Here is a 15172-nt window from a genome sequence, read left to right on the forward strand (position 1 = left end):
AAAGACTGTCAGTGATAATGTTTTCGTTATTACAAAGATTGTAGAATGGAGGAGTACGATGATGGAGAGGAAGAGGTGCGAAAATCTTCCGAAAGCAACAAAACGAAAAAAAAATCGTTGTGTCGTGTGTTGATGCAGAAGAAAACGAAAGTTGGCTGTTTGTCAACAAATTCGGAAGAATTTTTCCACAAGAAATCTATGTGTGAAGAAGGAAAACTTGAGGAAAGGAAAGGTAGTCCAGTGAAAGTTATTACGCCGAGGGACTCGGGTGACTCATTGGAAAACTTCCAGACGAAGGCGAAATTACAAAAGAATTATCAGTCTTCTGAATCCTCGAGTGATTTAAATAACAGCACAAAAGTGGCACTGTGTTGTGCAATGACAGAGCGTTCCAGATCATCAAGCAGCAACCAGCGGTCTGATTATCAGTGTGTTGCCGAAGATAAATCAAGTATAAAAGCCGTCGCTCAGTTGGGGACATCGGCTGAAGAAAATACTACCAAAAAAGCCTTCAGCGACAAGAAGTCGGCGTCGTTGGAGGAAACATTTAGTATAAATTCCGACATTGCGAGTAATAGAAAGCAAAATGAATCAAGTTCTGGAGATAGAGAAGAAACGTCATCTGTGCATCACGAGTTGTCCCTATCACCATCGGCAAGCGAAATTTCTTCTTGTGAATCTTGCTCACCTAAAAATTCTGTTTCACAAGCCCGCCTGAGAAGGCAACTACTCTCTCAGAGGAGATCGGCAGATAACCTTGTATCTTGTGTGGCACAACATTCCTCTCCTGTTTCGAACAGGAGTGCACCAGAACAGCGTCGTTTTAAAAAGAGATCATCGTCACATGACGCTGCAGCAGTTCAGGATGATGACAAAAAAGAGAAGGCAGTTCTTACGGTAAATAATGAGAATTCTGTGTCTGGAAATTCATCTTCCACAAGAGGACAGAAATTTGTGGCTTCAATGGATAGTTTGGCCAGGAATTCCTTACTTGCAGCACAAGTTCTGCATTTGATACCAACAATCAAAGCTAGGGAAAGGTTTGTTACTTACATAATGTAAACTGGCTTGTTTTCGTCAATATTTTTCAACTGCATCTGTGCACAACATTTTTTTTTTTTTGCCAAGTGTCACTTAACTATAGCAGCTCATTCTCTAATTGCTCATTTGTGTTTCTAGATTATATGTAGTATGCACAGGATGCACTCCATGTGTACTATCATTTCTGTTTCATTCTGCATTCTCAGATTGTCACTGCCCACAAATTATCAATTGTCCTATAATATTAGGAATCCCACTAATGGTAGTGTTAGTAGTTTTAGCTGAAGTAGAAATAGAGTAATTGTGTGCTGGTAGTTTGTCATATGACTTATTAATATTAATAAGATTACGTAAAAACCACTTGTGTGATTGATTCTCGAATATCGCTAAAGTACATCGGACCCATATCAAACATGTCTCAAGGGCTGTATTGAATGGAGGACAGCATCAATGATGCTATGTCTGTTAGCCCCATAGGAAAATTTAAAAAACCTGAACTGGCAGGTGCTTGAAGATAGACACCATGTAAGCCTACCTGTGAATTTTTAAGAAACAGTACTAAGTTAGGAATCTAGTAGAATACTACAGGCCTCCTACATATTGCTCCTGTGGTGAATACAAGACTAGACTAATTACTGTGTGCACAGAGGCATTTAAGCGATCGTACTTCTCGCATGATATATGTATATAGGAAAGGAAGATGGGAAATACTTTCTGTCATGCATTTCAATATATCTTATAGTGTATGTATGCAGATGTAGAGTATTTTCATTAAGCTACTGAGATATGTTTTGCTATCTTTGTAGTGGTTACTGAATTTAGCATACACTGGGCTCCAGCTCAGTGATACACAACATATACTCTGACAGAAGTAAAGTAATTTCATTTCAGTAACATCACTGAGGCTATGGTCAAGTCACACTCTCAATTATGCCATGACAGGACCTCTGTGCCATTTGTTAGAAATAGAGAGAAGCTATGATAAAGCAGGCACAACATCTCTGGATGAAACAATCATCAGAAGTAACATGTTCTGTTTGTGATTATTGACTGTAAGCTAGACTTTTAGTTGTTGGTTTCAGTCGGTCAGTGACAAATACTAAAGTGACTCAATTAGAAGAGCACTGCTTTTGGAAAGCAGATATCCAATTTTCAGGCCCTCACCTGTCATAAAATTTTAACTCATTCCTTACAGTATGTTATTTCTTTCATCAGTGCCTTCACTCTTGTGACATCAGTTCAATTTTACCCCCTAATTCTGCAATTGACTCACATTTAGCTCACAGTGCCCTTCTTTCTTGTTACCTTTCAGCTGTTTTGTTTCCATAGTCTTTTTGATGCCTGAATGTTTGGAACTAAAATATTCTTTTTAGTGCATTTGTCAAGTGTTTCTCATAACACATGTGGTAGCCTATGTTTACTTTGTACATTGTATTAACTCTTCGCCTGAAATATACATCTATACTCTGCAAACCTCTGTGAAGTGCGTGGTAGAAGATACATCCCATTGTACCAGTAGTTAGCAATTCTTCCCATATCATTCACATATGGCACAAGAGAAGAATGATGGTTTGATTGCCTCTGTGTGTGCAGTAGTTATTCTGCTCGTGCCCTCACAATCCCTAAATGAGTGGCACACAGAGGGTTTTACTGTATTCCTAGAGTTGTCATTTAAAGCTAGTTCATGAAACTTTGTTAAGTCTTTCTCGGAATCTTCAAGTGTTTTCCAGTTCAGTTTCTTCAGTATCTCTGTGACACTAACCCATGGAACAAACAAACCTGTGAACATTTGTGCTGTGTGCTGCCCTTCTGTATACGGTATACGTTGAATATCCCCTGTTAGTCCTATCTCATATGGGTCCAACACACTTGAGCAGTATTCTAGGATGGGTCACATGGGTAATTTGTATGCAATCTTCTGTGCAGACTCATTGCACTTACCTAGTATTCTACCAATAGACCGAAGTCTACCTCCTACTTCACCTATGACTGAGCCTATGTGATCTTCATTCCATTTCACATCCCTACAAAATGTTACACCCAGGTATTCATATGAGTTACTCAATTTTGACTGTGACTCATTGGTATTATAGTCATAGGATACTATGTTTTTTTGTTTGTTTTTATTTTGTGAAGTGCACAAATTTACATTTCTGAATGTTTAAAGCTAGTTGCCAATATCTGCACCACTTTGAAATCTTATCGAGATCTGACTGAATATTTATCCAGTTTCAGCCAGTTCCTTAATATACACCACTGGCCATTAAAATTGCTACACCAAGAAGAAATGCAGATGATAAACGGGTATTCATTGGACAAATATATTATACTAGAACTGACATGTGATTACATTTTCACGCAATTTAGGTGTATAGATCCTGAGAAATCAGTACCCAGAACAACCACCTCTGGCCGTAATAATGGCCTTGATACGCCTGGGCATTAAGTCAAACAGAGATTGGATGGTGTGTACAGGTACAGCTGCCCATGCAGCTTCAACACGGTACCACAGTTCATCAAGAGTAGTGACTGGCATATTGTGACGAGCCAGTTGCTTGGCCACCATTGACCAGACGTTTTCAATTGGTGAGATATCAGGAGAATGTGCTGACCAGGACAGCAGTCAAACATTTTCTGTATCCAGAAAGGCCCGTACAGGACCTGCAACATGCTGTAGTGCATTATCCTGCTGTAATGTAGGGTGTCGCAGGGACCGAATGAAGGGTAGAGCCATCGATTGTAACACGTCTGAAATGTAACGTCCACTGTTCAAAGTGCCGTCAATGCGAACAAGAGGTGACCGAGATGTGTAACCAATGGCACCCCATACCATCACGCTGGGTGATACGCCAGTATGGCGATGACAAATACACGCTTCCAATGTGCGCCTACTGCAATGTTGCCAAACACTGATGTGACCATCACGATGTTGTAAACAGAACCTGGATTCATCAGAAAAAATGACGTTTTGCCATTCGTGGACCCAGGTTCGTTGTTGAGTGCACCATCGCACACGCTCCTGTTTGTGATGCAGCGTCAAGGGTAACCACAGCCATGGTCTCCAAGCTGATAGTCCATGCTGCTGCAAACGTCATCAAACTGTTCGTGCAGATAGTTGTTGTCTTGCAAACGTTCCCATCTGTTGACTCAAGGATCGAGACGTGGCTGCATGATCCTTTACAGCCATGTGGATAAGATGCCAGTCATCTCGACTGCTAGTGATACGAGGCTGTTGGGATCCAGCACGGCGTTCCTTATTACCCTTCTGAACCAACCGATTCCATATTCTGCTAACAGTCATTGTATCTCAACCAACGCGGGCAGCAACTTCACGATACAGTAAACCGCAATCGCGATAGGCTACAATCCGACCTTTATCAAAGTCAGAAACGTGATGGTACGCATTTCTCCTCCTTACACGAGGCATCACAACAACGTTTCACCAGGTAACGCCGGTCAAATGCTGTTTGTGTATGAGAAATCGGTTGGAAACTTTCCTCATGTCAGAACGTTGTAGGTGTCGCTACCAGCGCCAACCTTGTGTGAATGCTCTGAAAAGCTAATAATTTGCATATCACAGCATCTTCTTCCTGTCGGTTAAATTTCGAGTCTGTAGCATGTCATCTTCGTGGTGTAGCAATTTTAATGGCCAATAGTGTAGATAATTACATCATCTGCAAAAAGTCTTAGGTTATCATTAATACCGTCTGCAAAGTCTTTAATCTACAACATGAACAGCAAGGGTCCCAATACATATCCCTGGGGCACACCTGAAATTACTTTTACATCTGACAATGACTCTCCAAAACTCCCTATCAAAAAGTCCTCAGTCCAGTCACAAATTTCACTTGATACCCCATATGGAACGTACTTCTGACAATAAGCATAGGTGTGGTACTGAGTACAATAAGCATAGGTGTGGTACTGAGTCAAATGCTTTTTGGAAATGAAGAAATACAGACTTCAGTATGTCGTGTGGAAAAAGTGTGTGTTGGGTTTCACATGTTTGATGTTTTCAGAATCCATGCTTGGTGGCACTGAGGAGGTCATTCTGTTCAAGATACCTCATTGTGTTTGAGCTCAGAATATGTTCAAAGATAGTGGACAGTAGGTTGTGGAGATGTTCCACTATCCTTCTTGTAGATGGGTGTGACCTGTGCTTTTTTCCAAGAAGTGGACATGATTTTTTGTTCAAGGGATCTACAATAGATCATAGTTAGAAAAGGGGATAACTCAGCTGAAAATTCAGTATAGAATCTGACAGGGATTCTATCGGGTCCTGGAGCTTTGTTCAGTTTTAACAATTTCAATTGTTTCTCATCACTACTGATACTAATGCTTCTTTCATTCGTCTTTTCAGTGCTGTGAGTATTAAATTGGGACAGTTCTCTTGGGTTTTCCTTTGTGAAGGAACATTTAAAAATGGAATTGAATATTTCAGCTTTTGCTTTTCTGTCATTCCATTCCTTGCTTGCTGTCTGAGTTTTGGGTTGGTAGTAGTGGACCCAAATTTTATTATGAATGCCATAGCCTAATACAATTCCTTTTGTTGTAAATTTACGTGTACCATGAACATATTTATGTCTCTCATCTTGTTTCTCTACTCTCTCTTTTGCTGTCTGTGACTAATCTGTATAGGCTACTACCAATGCACCAAACACACACATCTGTTCATAATTCTGTCTTATGCCACATAGTTTAGTTATGCACTCAGTTTATCAGCCAAATTTCCTCTTAAATCAGTTTCCATTACTTCTTGAAGCTCTTACAACTCTGCACAGGTTTTAACCATCATAACTGAAAAATGAGTCTCCAAAGAGTGTGGAAGACCTGCCACATATCATATGAAAACTGATATATGTATATAATGTTAGTCTTCATGTGTATTGATAACATTTCTGGTATGTACTATCCTCAGTACCATTCTCCTTTTGCACATACATCCATCCTTTTCTGCCTCTCATTCTGCTACTTTTTACCCGTTGTTGAAGATAAAGATGTGACCCTCTTAACATCTAGTTGTAAATGTAACCTATAAAACTCCATGACCGTAAGACATTTTCAAAAACTGCCTCTGGGCATTACTCTTCAGATTTTTTTGTTTGATATGATATTCATATTAAGGACACCTTATATATTTCACCGAGCCTAATCTGGGAGTATCACATTGTCATTCACAGTTAGCACTATGTAAACCTGATAGTGAACACTGCATCTATCAGTTTCATCTGTCATTTCTCCTTTGCTTCATGACAACTCTAAACTGACAGCTATTAATAGTTCCCAGCATACTCAGGTTGCAGCTTTCTGTGTTTGTCACACGGTTACAAAATATATAGATTACTAAGTGACTATCCTGGAACCAGATACAAGTTGCAAGTTTCGTATGTGATAGTTCTTGCTGACACTCCCACAAAATGATGAAAGTAAAAAAGCTTACCACTTACTACACTTTTGCTGTTCATGCAGTTAAACTTCAGCATCAGAAATGATGTTTTAATTTATTACTTCTTTAGTACCAACTCTATTTTCAACACAGTTTGCAGACAACATTCAGATACACCACTGAACGTATCTGCAAAATTATATGATTGCACAGCACATAGTTCAGGAGATGCTGAGTCGCAGAGAGGCACAACAAAAAGATTATCAAATGAAACTTTCTACCAAACAGGTCTTCATCAGAATTAGACAGTATACTCTCTCTCTCTCTCTCTCTCTCTTTTCTCTCTCTCTCTCTTCTCTCTCTCTCTCTCTCTCTCACACACACACACACACACACACACACACACACAGATGACCAAAGTCTTTGGCTACCAATGTCATTGCTGAATCACCATAATACCTTTATTTTGGAGATAAGTGAAAAATTTCTCTTTGTAAGGAACTTAAGTAATACATAGTTAAATAATAATAACTGCATTATTATTTAATTAATAATATTGATTGACATTCATGTATTTGGAAAATGAAGGTATATTTAAATAAATTGTTCATAGTCTCTTTTGAGCATCTGTTGTCACTGTGTATGAGAAAAATCTTCACAGTTGACATGAGAAATCCAGACCTGAATTTAAATGTAAATGTATAATTCTAATAATGTAATAAATTTATTGTCACTAAATAAAAAATGATTTGTCAGCCTTATTGGGTTTTTGACTTATTATGTCTTAGTAACATATCCAGAGCCATAAAGACTATGCACTAGGTGCTGCACTTAGCAGTAAAATAAAATTTATTTTAACATATTCCCACTCGTGCACCATCATGAAATTTGGCACACACATTAACAAATAGTGTACGACTAACATAACAATATTCTGAAAATGAAAGTTGCTTCTCACCATACAGCAGAGATGCTGAGTCCCAGATAGGCACAACAAAAAGACAATCACCAATATAGCTTTCGGCCAGTAAGGCCTTTGTCAGAATTAGACGGAAAACACACACATACATACTCGCACAAACGCAATTCACACACACGACTGCATTCTTAGGCAACTGAGACCACACTGCGAGCAGCAGCACCGGTGCATGATGGGAGTGGTGATTGAGTGGAGGTAAGGAGGAGGCTGGGGTGGGGAGGGACAACAGGATAGGGGTGGGGGACAGTGACTTGCTGTTTGGGAGCGTGCAGGGACGAGGTGGAAAGAGGGTAGGGCAGCTATGTGCAGTCAGGAGGTTAGACAAAGTAAGTGGAGAGATTGGGGGGGGGGGGGGGGTAGCGGAAAAGGTGAGAAGTAAACAGACTGGATGCCATGGAGGAATGAGGGTGGTGTAGTGCTGGAATGGAAACAGGGAAGGGGCTGGATGGGAGAGGACAATGACTAACAAAGGCTGAAACCAGGACGTTTATGGGAATGCAGGATATATTGCAAGGAAAGTTCCCATCTGTGCAATTCAGGAAAGCTGGTGTCGGTGGGAAGGATCCATATGGCACAGGCTGTGAAGCTGTCATTGAAATGAAGAATGTCATGTTTGGCAGCTTGCTCAGCAACAGGGTGGACCACTTGTTTCATGGCTACAGTTTATCTGTGGCCATTCAAGCATACAGACAGCTTGTTGGTTGTCATGGCCACATAGAATGCAGCACAGTGGGTGCAGCTTAGCCTGTAGATCACTTGACTGGTTTTACAGATAGCCCTGCCTTTGATAGGATGGTACTGAGTTACGAGGGGAATGCTCCTCTGTAGCCAGACAGTGGAACTTTGAGATGGTGGGAGACTAGGAAGAAGGAGATTTGTTTTTGTACAAGGTTGGGAGGATAACAATGGTTTACCAGAACCTCAACAACTTCTCCCCCATTTGCTTCACCTAGTCCTACTCAACCCAACAAACCACCTTCCTAGTTGTTGACCTCCACCTCAAAGATGGCTGCGTAAGTACCTCCGTCCATATCAAACCTACAACCACCAGCAATGCCTCCACTTGGACAGCTGCCACCCATCCCATACCAACAACTCCCTTCTGTGCGTGATGTTTCTAGTTTCCCACCACTTAACAAAGTCCCACTGCCAGCCACAGAGAAGCGTTGCCCTCGTAACTCAGTAGCACCCAGGATTGGAGCAACTGAATTACATTCTTCACCAGGGTTTTGACTACCTCTCGTCGTGCCCTGAAATGAGAAATGTCCTGCCCACTATCCTTCCCATCACTCCCGTAGTGGTATTTCGCCGTCCAACAAACCTACATGATATATTCACCCATCCCTACACAACCCCTGCTCCCAACCCCTTACCTCATGGCTCATACCCATTTAATAGACCTAGATGCAAGACCTGCTCTGCACATCCTCCCATCACCACCTACTCCAGTCCAAATGTCAGCTATCAAATCAAAGTCATGTGATCTACAAGTTAAGCTGCAACCACTATGGTGCATTCTGTGTGGGCATGAAAACCAACATGTTGTCTGTCTACATGAATGACCACCAACAAACTGTGGCCAAGAAACAAGTGGACCACCCTGATGCTGAGCATGCTTCCAAACATGGCATTCTTCATTTCAATGACTGCTTCACATCCTATGCCATATGGATCCTTCCCACCAACACCAGCTTCTCTGAACTGCACCGGTGGGAACTTTCCTCGCAATATATCATACATTCCCATAACCCTCCTGGCCTCAACGTTCGTTAGTCATTGTCCTCTCCCATCCAGCCCCTTCTCTGTTTCATCTACATACATACTCCGCAGTCCACCATACAGTGCGTGGTGGAGGGCACCTCATACCACAACTAGCATCTTCTCTTCCTGTTCCACTCCCAAACAGAACGAGGGAAAAATGACTGTCTATATGCCTCTGCACGAGCCCTAATCTCTCTTATCTTATCTTTCTGGTCTTTCCGTGAAATGTAAGTTGGCGGCAGTGAAATTGTACTGCAATCAGCCTCAAATGCCGGTTCTCTAAATTTCCTCATTAGCGATTCACGAAAAGAACGTCCCCTATCCTCTAGAGATTCCCACCCAAGTTCCTGAAGCATTTCCTTAACACTCACCTGATGATCAAACCTACCAGAAATAAATCTAGCAGCCCGCCTCTGAATTGCTTCTATGTCCTCCCTCAATCCGACTTGATAGGGATCTCAAACGCTCGAGCAGTGCTCAAGAATAGGTCGTATTAGTGTTTTATAAGCGGTATCCTTTACAGATGAACCACATCTTCCCAAAATTCTACCAATGAACCGACGACGACGATCCGCCTTCCCCACAACTGCTATTACATACTTGTCCCACTTCATATCGCTCTGCAATGTTACACCCAAATATTTAATCGACGTGACTGTGTCAAGTGCTACACTACTAATGAAGTATTCAAACTCCATTCCAGCACTACACTGCCCTCATTCCTCCATGGCACCCAGTCTCTTTACTTCTCTCCTTTTGTGCCACCCCACCTCCCCATCTCTCCGCTTCCTGTGTCTAACCTCCTGACTGCACATAGCTGCCCTACCCTCTTTCCACCTCGTCCCTGTGTGCTCCCCAACAGCAAGTCACTGTCCCCCATCCCTATCCTGCTGTCCCTCCCCACCCCAGCCTCCTCCTTACCTCCACCCAGTCACCACTCCCATCATGCACCGGTGCTGTTGCTTGCAGCATGGTCTCAGTTGCCTGAGGCTGAAGTTGTGTGTGTGAATTGTGTTTGCGTAAATGTGTATGTGTGTGTTTGCTGTCTAATTCTGATGAAGGCCTTACTGGCCGAAAGCTATATTTGTGACCGTCTTTTTGTTGTGCCTATATGCAACTCAGCATCTTCGCTATATAGTGACTAGCAACTTACCTTTCCATAATATTGTTACATTCCATCCTGGATTTTCCATTTTTGTATGACTAACATACATTTTTTAAACAAAAAATTTTGATTTTGAAATTTTTAAAATTAAAAAATAATTTAATTTTAGAAAAAATGAACATTGTTATGAATAGAGTTAACTGGCACATACTTTTAAAGCTTATAAGAAACTGAATGAAATGGTACAAATATTAGGTCTGTAAGTCAAATAGCTTTTTAGATATGGTGACTTTAAGATTTGAAAGCATAACTTTGGAAGTTTTAAAAATTAATAACTCTAAAATGAAAGGCCCAAACAAATTTTAATGTGGGATTTTTCGTGCAGATTACTACCACAAATGTACAAAAAATTATCAAAAGCTGAGATTTCAAGAACCAGACCATCGGTTGATTTCACATGGACTGACCCTAGTTTCTGACCAACCTTTTTTATATTCTGTGTTCTTGTTTGCAAGTAATTAATTGCCAAACAGTGCATCATAACAGTAGTTTATAACCAGGGGGAAGATGGAAGATTTGGCAGGGGCTCGGTCATGAGAAAAAAGTGTAGCTTGTGTTCTCTCCCCTCTTCCTCTCTCTCACTCCCCCCCTCCCCCAAACACACTCTCAAAGAAAGCACTAAGTGTCATATACTTCTAGTTTGAACTTGTATATTTTTTGTGATTGTTATTCACAGCTGAAGCATGTGATTGTGGAAAATAACAATTTTCCAGTATTGTTGAATTAACTTTCTATTATTTAGCTGTATGAGCATGAGTTTTTGTAGAATAATGCATTCAGTTCTGATGAACTTTTATTGTATGGATTGCAGAGTGAATTAATTTCTTACACTTCTTGTTTTCTCTAATTTTGAGACTCATTTAATCTTTATATTGTGTGGATTGCATGTTTCTTTTATCTGTTTACAATTATTTGGCTGCCTTCTTGTGTACTTACTCACATGTTATTTAAAAAAAAAAAATGTAATAGAAAATATGTCATTTGTACATGTTACTTCATGCTAAAAGCTACTATGTAGGCCTAGTTACTTGCTAACCGTTAAGCTTTTGTTAGCTATGGTATATAATTGAACAATTATGTCTAATACCTTGTTCAGTGATGTGTCCACAAACAAAGGTATTTTATTTGCTTTTAAAATTATGTTTGCTGTCTGCTAGACATTTTATATCCTTGGGTAGGCTATGAAAGAGCTTGATAGCCGCTACTGAACTTCACTCCTAACTAAGCCAGAGTCATATTCAGTATAGAGTTGTGAAGCTGTTTTCTTTTTACTGCCTATGTTAATCTCATTTTCTAAATGGAGTGGGTTATTGATGACAGATTTCAACAACAATCAATTTATTGTGACATTATTTTTGGTTTACTTGCTTGTTTAAATGGAAGACACTTAAATATATAAGCATGTGAATCTGACACCTAATATCAATTTCTTTGTTTTATGCAATAAATACTTTCTGTTTAAATGGTGACCTGTCCCAAAATTGTACTATAGGAACAATGAAATGGGGAGTGTTTTTGAGAAAGAGAACCAAAGATTGTGTCTTATTAACAGAACACTAAGAAGATGCGACAAATTTATTAGACTGCCTACACAATGCTTACCCATCCGCTTCTGGAGTAATTGCTGTGTGATATGAGATCCTTGCCAGATAGATTAATAGATGACGTTAAATAAGTACAAAGAAGGACAGCTCGTTTTGTATTACTGCGAAATAGAGGAGCGAAAGACACAGAGGTGATAAATTAATTGGGGTGCCAATCGTTAAAACAGAGGAATTTTTGTTGCAGTGAGATGTTTTCATGAAACTGCTGTTACCAACTTTCTTCCCTGAATGCCAAAATATTTGTTAACTCCCACCTTCTGATGGAGAAAGGTCTATCATAATAAAATATGACAAATTAGAGCTTGTTTGAAAGATTTAGGTATTCATCTTCCCACATGCTATTTGAGAGTGAGTGAGTGAGTGAGCTAGTTAGTTAGTTAGTGACATGTTCGATAAATCATTTGAAAGAATCTTATATGACTCCCTCTCTCCTCTTTTTTTATTTCACTTATTTGTTTTATAAACAGGTGACCAGATTTTAAATAGAAATTCATCCATGGGATAGGAGGAATTGTACAGGAGAAATGATTTTTGGTTAGATTTTAAACTTGGTTTGCTACATGTCAGATATATTATCTTACAAGACAAATGATCAAAAAGTTTTATTGCCACATATTTAACTCCTTTCTGAGCCATCGACAGCTTTAACAATGGGCAATCCTTTATTCTAGTGTTGTATGTGTGGTCAATTGTGATGGTTTGTATCTGACAAATTTCATTAGTGAATGCATGTATTGTGATGGTGTAGTTAAAATGTCTAACTCCTGGAAGAGATACCTGCTTGACGTCTGTGAGTGAGCACCCCACCACACATTATTCTTATTGCTCACTTTTATACAGTAAATACTTTCATTCTAAATGATGGTTTACCTGAGAAAATTCTTCCATATGACATTATTGAGTGGAAATAAGCAAAATATGTCAGGAGATTGGTTCATTTGTTTCTAATGTTAGCACTTATACAAAGAGCACAAGTAGCTGATTTTTTGGCAGCTCAGTAATATGTGTCTTCCAGTGCAAGTTTTCATCATTATGTACACCAAAAAATTTGGAGCAATCTGCCCTGTTTACTGATTCATGTGGAACCGTCTACCCTATTTGCTGACTCCTGCTCATGTTCTACACCAGTTGTTGACATGACTCTATTTGTTGGGTAGAACTGAATATGGTGTGTTTTCTCAAGATTAAGGGAGAGTCCATTTTCAGAAAACCACCATAAATCTGTGAGAAACATCATTAGCAAACTCTTGCATTTCTTTCTCTCTAGTGGGATTTATTGTAAAACTAATATTGTCTGCAGAAAGTACCAGTTCTACTTGTTGAATGTTAAGCAGAATGCCATTGACATGTGCAAAGAATAGGAGTGGACCCAAAATTGAACCCTTTCTGACTCTCTTCCTGATGAGACTATTCTGCAGCTCATATTAAGAAAGTGTGCTTCATGGGAATTTCATTGCTGTCTCAAGTCTATCAATAGGCATGCGAAGTGTCCATTATGCATTTATAGACATTGTTGCAGAAAACGGTTATAATATTTCAATTTCTAATCGTAGCAAGCTGGCTTGTCAAGGTGACTGATAGTTGGGAGGGAGGCAGAGGTACATGGGACAGGAATGGGACATGGACACTGGTGAATTCACACTGTGGAAAATGACAGAGACATATAGATATGGATTGGAAGGGAGTGACAGAACGGAGAAAGGGGAGACAGTCAGGAAGAGGGTGTGGATGCAGGATGAATGAAGTGAGGGCCCTGGGGCAGAGTGGAAATGGATATGGGGCAGGGGGCTTGCAGAGATTGGGGCCAGTAGGCTTGCTGGACAAAGAATGTGTCACAAGTACAGATCCCATCAGGAGCAAATCTCCAAGGTCATGGAACATGTCAGTACATGAAATTACAGTATAAAAGTAATAACAGATAAATATAAAATGAAACTTCCTGGCTGATTAAAACTATGTGCCGGACTGAGACTTGAACACGGGACCTTTGCCTTTCGCGGGCAAGTGCTGTACCAACTGAGTTACCCAAGCACGACTCACGCCCCATCCTCACAGCCTTACTTCCGCCAGTACCTCGTCTCCTACCTTCCAAACTTTACAGAAGCTCTCCTGTGAACCTTGCAGAACTACCACTCCTGAAAGAAATGATATGCGGAGACATGGCTTAGCCACAGCCTGGGGGATGTTTCCAGAATGAGATTTTCACTCTGCAGCAGTGTGTGCGCTGATAGATTCGCAGGAGAGCTTCTGTAAAGTTTGGAAAGTAGGAGACGAGGTACTGGCAGAAGTAAGGCTGTGAGGACTGAGCGTGAGTCGTGCTTGGGTAGCTCAACTGGTAGAGCACTTGCCCGTGAAAGGCAAAGATCCCGAGTTTGAGTCTCGGTCCGGCACACAGTTTTAATCTGCCAGGAAGTTTCATATCAGTGCACACTCCACTGCAGAGTGAAAATCTCATTCTGGAAATATAAAATGTTTAAGAACCCGAAAAAAGTCAGTCCATAAGTTTAAGTAAATGCAATCAGCAATACAACAAGAACCAGCTTAATTTTTCAAGGACCTCCTCAGCAAAATAGGAGTGACCCATGAGGAAACTCTTCAGTTTCATATGGAAAGCATGTAGTTTACTGCTATTATTGAAAATGTATGCAGCCGTATACTGCGCACCTTTCTGCACAAGAGATATGAAAGTCCGATCCAAATGCAGGTTTGATTTCTTCCGATTATTAACTGAGTGAAAGCTGCTTATTCTTGGGAATAAGCTAATATTGTTAACAAGAAAAGACAGTAATGAAAGCGCTGGCAGATCGATAGACACACAATCAAACACAAACATACACACAAAATTCAAGCTTTCGCAACCAATGGTTGCTTCATCAGGAAAGAGGGAAGGAGAGGGAAAGACAAAAGGATGTGGGTTTTAAGGGAGAGGGTAAGGAGTCATTCTAATCCCGGGAGCGGAAAGACTTACCTTAGGGGGAAAAAAGGACAGGTATACACTCGCACACACACCCATATCCAACCGCACATACACAGACACAAGCAGACATTTGTAAAGGCAAAGAGTTTCGGCAGAGATGTCAGTCGAGGCAAAAGTACAGAGGCAAATATGTTGTTGAAAGACAGGTGAGGTATGAACGGCGGCAACTTGAAATTAGCGGAGGTTGAGGACTGGCGGATAACGAGAAGAGAGGATATACTGAAGGGCAAGTTCCCATCTCCGGAGTTCTGACAGGTTG

The 15172-nt window shown here is 40.5% G+C and overlaps 1 protein-coding gene across 1 annotated transcript in view; it reads left to right on the forward strand.

Annotated features, from left to right (window-relative positions):
* The first annotated feature begins 269 nt into the window (after positions 1–269).
* The window catches only part of LOC126458287 (inositol polyphosphate 5-phosphatase E), an 84349-nt gene continuing 69446 nt past the window's right edge, over positions 270–15172 (forward strand). The window contains exon 1 of the mRNA XM_050095227.1: positions 270–1040. Coding sequence (XP_049951184.1) covers positions 379–1040 — 662 coding nt within the window. The 5' untranslated portion in view covers positions 270–378. The remainder of the gene's footprint in view (positions 1041–15172) is intronic.

This window comes from Schistocerca serialis, chromosome 2 (assembly GCF_023864345.2).
Source record: "Schistocerca serialis cubense isolate TAMUIC-IGC-003099 chromosome 2, iqSchSeri2.2, whole genome shotgun sequence".
NCBI classification, from domain to species: Eukaryota; Metazoa; Arthropoda; class Insecta; order Orthoptera; family Acrididae; genus Schistocerca; species Schistocerca serialis.